General features: G+C 35.5%; 2 protein-coding genes across 2 annotated transcripts; both read left to right on the top strand.

The window, feature by feature from the left end:
- Positions 1-1,735: 1,735 nt before the first annotated feature.
- LOTGIDRAFT_162333 (hypothetical protein) lies at positions 1,736-3,363 on the top strand (the record flags this gene model as incomplete). Its single annotated transcript, XM_009058293.1, has 2 exons — positions 1,736-1,762; positions 2,815-3,363. Coding segments are annotated over 2 exons (576 nt in total), but the record flags the coding sequence as incomplete, so codon positions are not given.
- Positions 3,364-3,369: 6 nt separating this feature from the next.
- On the top strand, positions 3,370-3,957 carry LOTGIDRAFT_83908 (hypothetical protein; the record flags this gene model as incomplete). The annotated part of the gene is made up of 1 exon (XM_009058153.1): positions 3,370-3,957. A coding segment is annotated over one exon (588 nt), but the record flags the coding sequence as incomplete, so codon positions are not given.
- Positions 3,958-4,162: the final 205 nt, after the last annotated feature.

Raw genomic sequence — 4,162 nt, 5'->3', positions numbered from 1 at the left:
GGCGAAAAATCCTTAGATTATAATCATTTGGTTCAAACGTTGCCCATCTGAGACTGGACTGGCAAACTCATTTGCAGGGTTCACAGCACAAACGTGACATCCAAGTAGAATAATATGTAAGAAAATATTTTGTTTTTAGCATATTAATGTATGAAATAGACATTAAATTTTCAACAAATCTATATATAGAATTTATTGCACGACATTAAGAGTATAATAAGCTTAAATTGTTAAAACATATAACTGAAGACTTCTTAACCAATTAGCCTCATGGTTTTCATCATCTTTGAGGGCCACTGGATTTGATAACACATTTACTATGATGTGGGTCCAACTCTGTGGTCTTCAGATCTATCACTTTTATGTGGGTCTGTGTGTGATAGCACAGTTACTACTTCCACAGGGGCGTGGGCTGGGATGAGGCGATCTGTGCTTGCCCTACGAGAAGAACTTTGCGCTGATGGTGAACAAATATCTCGTTCAGCCAAGAGAGATGAAAATGAAAAAAGACATAGGTATCTTTCAGGCGAGGAGATAAAGCAAACCTGTATTGAAAATGGCTGATAGTTCAGAGAAAAGGTGTTCATCGCATACCAGTCGAAAATTATAAGAAAATTAACAAGATATTTTTTGTTGATGTTGTATAAAATGTAACATGTAGAATTTGCTGAATTAGCTACTTTTTACTCAGGTATTTGAAACACCTGTTAGAAAAAGAGAAATTTATTTGTTACTACAAAAGACTAATTAGTTTTTTTTTTATTTCGTCAGGTGAAACGCAGACTGAATTACAATTAGTCCGAAACTTGCACTATTACTTGATCTCGGCTAGACGAAGTCGAAGGCAAAGCAACTATAAAAGTATTTAGTGCGTAGAGAGACTTCCAGGAACGTGGAAAGTCAAACGGATGGTAGAAAGTTATTTTGGGCCTACAGTCATAGAGCGTTGGGCCTTCTCATTTGTTTCTAATCTTGGTCGGATCGTATAAGTCTGGAGACCTTTGATGATTCTCTTCACTCTTCCCAGCAGATAATCCGGGAAAGATCTGTGCCATCTGGTAGAAAGGCTTATGAATGAACCTATGTTGTTATCCGTGTAAAACATGGTTGTTTCTTTCTGTTCTTTTTCATGTTGTTACTTTTTTAAATAACACGCCATATTTTGCTCCTCATTGATACCGAGACAACGTTGCGCAAAAGCCACTTACATGCCAAACAAAGAACCACAAACCAAACTTTGATGTGCCCTTTCATCAACTTAAATGTTTTCCAATCATTGCAAGTTACATTTATCATTGCCTTTGGTTGATGGCTAGGACTTATGTATAGGTTTGATTACGTGTATTTTACGTGTACTTTAAAGACGGCTGCCCGAACACATATATATCATTATTGTGATGCAAAGTCCTCCAATTTCTATTTCATGCCAAATTTCCAGAAACCAGATTTGTTTTTCTCTATGCAATACTTATTTGGAACCTGATACGTAACATTAATGAAAACGAAGAATACAAATGTGATATTTGAAGGATTGAAAGCAGATGATAATGTTCTCAATCTGAAATTTTGGAGTAGATAAGCTCAGTTTTTTTAAAAGACTTAATGAAAATCCAGAAGTAATAGAGAAAAAAGTAAAGGATTAAACACCCACTGATGTTCTCAGTCTGAAAGTTTGGAGTCAATGACCTCAGTTTTTCTGAAAGACCTTTGAAAAAAAAATGGTATTAGAAACTAAATGGGAGCCGGCAAGTTTCGGACTGAGGTAGGTAGAATAGACATACATGTAATGTATTTACTTGGTGTTTAGTTTGTGTCAATGTAATAGTACAGAATTAACTCACTCAGTTTCTTCTAAGAGAACTATTTGTATATAGAACGACATAATTTATACAATTTTAGAGTTCAGCATGACTGAAAATTTGAATGGAAAAAATGTTGATGACTTGTATATATGTGTAGAATGTTTATTTATGGCTATGGTACTAGATTCTAAAGTCTTTCTACAAGGAAATGTTTAGACTATATCATGTTTTGATTTGATTTGGTTGTGCTATAAAGATTGTAACGACAGAGTGAACTCCGTGAATGTAATATTGCTAGCCGTGTGAGACTGGTCGTGGGTGGATGCCAAATATCGACATAGAATGTTGGAATGTTAGTGATCCATGAATGAAATAACGTTTATAGGGGACTAGAGTATCTAGTTTATCTGACACTGATCTAAGCCTACGGTTATTAAGGTTTACATTCCCCTCACATACACAACAGTACTTGGAATTGCATAAATGTGCGCATGCTCTCGCTGTGTTTGTGTATAATTTGTATGAAATGTGTGTTTCAGTACACGTCAGCAGGCATTATTCCACTTCCTACACCACCCATAATCGCTATTTAAACTCTATTTATCTATTGGCGTGTGTAACAAGCAGTGAATTTATAATACTATAGAATGTTTCAATAATAACAATTTATGTTTTAATTCTATTTAAATTCCATGAAGTACAAGTAGTTAGAATGTTCGAAAATAGGCTAATAGGCATTGGAAGTGCCTGTTTAATTTATTAAATTCTGTGAAATGTGCTGACACCTCAAAATAGAAATTTACTTGTCGAGTTTAAGACCTTGTGACTACAAACGAATATACTGCCTATTAAAATAAGTGGATATAGCGCGTTACAGGAGTCGGCAGTATACATGTTGAGCCGGTGAAGAATTTCGTCAGGAATCAGGCGGGATACCGGTACCATATTGGTGCTTAGTTTGGATAAAATGAAAGTGTTGGTTTTAATCATTAACATATTTCTGTATTGTCAGGCCAGTGAAAAAGTTAATAAATTGAACTACTGTGAATATAAATTTATTGTACCTCAAAATGATGATCCACGGTGTCATTCAGTGCTTCCAATGGCAGACATTTCAGACGGCGATTCCCAGGCCGATGTTTTCCAAGATAGAACAGAAAGGATCATTAAACAACCAAAGTTTAAAAATATGGAACGACTGGATTATAAGTTAAGAGATATGGAAAGTCGCCTACTGGATGAAGTCGTCAAAAATAGGGAACTGAACTCTACTTTAGAAAGACATGAACGATTATTACAGAAAGGAGAATCTTTACTTGCCACTTATAAATCTAAATTATCTAGAGTTTTTAGAGCTATTATGTTAATGGAACAAAAATTAAAGCGTCAGAGAAAAATCAGCCGAAATTTAAATCAGAAATTATCCAATGTTGTTTTAGATGTGGTTGAAGTTAACAACTATTTAATGAAAAGAGTACCCAATGTTAACTTGGCTAATGATAAACAAATTATTGTGGAGAGTATTGCTGACTCAAGAGTTTGTACGGGCTATGACGAAAATGTCAAAATTTATAAGGATTGTTCTGAAGCGTTTGATGACGGACACAAGAAGAATGGTGTTTATTTTGTTAGGCCAAGTTATGCACCGTGTGCTATTCCAGTATGGTGTGACATGCAGACTGCACCTGGTGGGTGGTTACTCGTACAAAAACGATACAATGGTGATTTAGATTTCAACAGAGACTGGCAGGATTATAAGAAAGGGTTTGGTGACATTTCGGCCGAGTTTTGGTTAGGAAATGATAACCTGTTTCTATTGTCCAATCAAGACCATTATGAATTAAGAATAGATCTATGGGATTTTACTGGAAACAGAGTGTACGCTTCGTATAAAACATTTAAAATCGACGGCGAACGAGATAACTATAAACTACATATTCATGGATTTAGTGGGAGTGCTAAAGATAGTTTATTTAAACACAATAGAATGTCATTCAGTACTCCCGATCGGGATAATGATGAGCGACGTGAAGCACATTGTGCTCGTGAATGGGAAGGTGGTTGGTGGTTCAATAATTGTTGGTTTGCGTATTTAAATGGACCGTACCACAATCATTCAAACATTCAATGGCGTGGTATAGCTTGGAATCATTGGAAGAGAGAACAATTACATAAATCAGAGATGAAAATAAGACCTGTTGACATAAAACCTGTTTGAGATTATCCCGACAACTGGCTCGATGTTGCTTTTAGGTATATGGGAACATTACCTTCCCACGATTGTGCTGTTGGGAATTTTAACGTTAAATCCATTTTAGAGCTAAAAAATATCATGGGTTATTTCCATAAAGCCTTATTTG

This window comes from Lottia gigantea (assembly GCF_000327385.1).
Source record: "Lottia gigantea unplaced genomic scaffold LOTGIsca_33, whole genome shotgun sequence".
Lineage (NCBI taxonomy): Eukaryota > Metazoa > Mollusca > Gastropoda > Lottiidae > Lottia > Lottia gigantea.
Note: the sequence above shows the minus strand (reverse complement) of the source record. Positions and strands in the feature narration are given on the sequence as shown.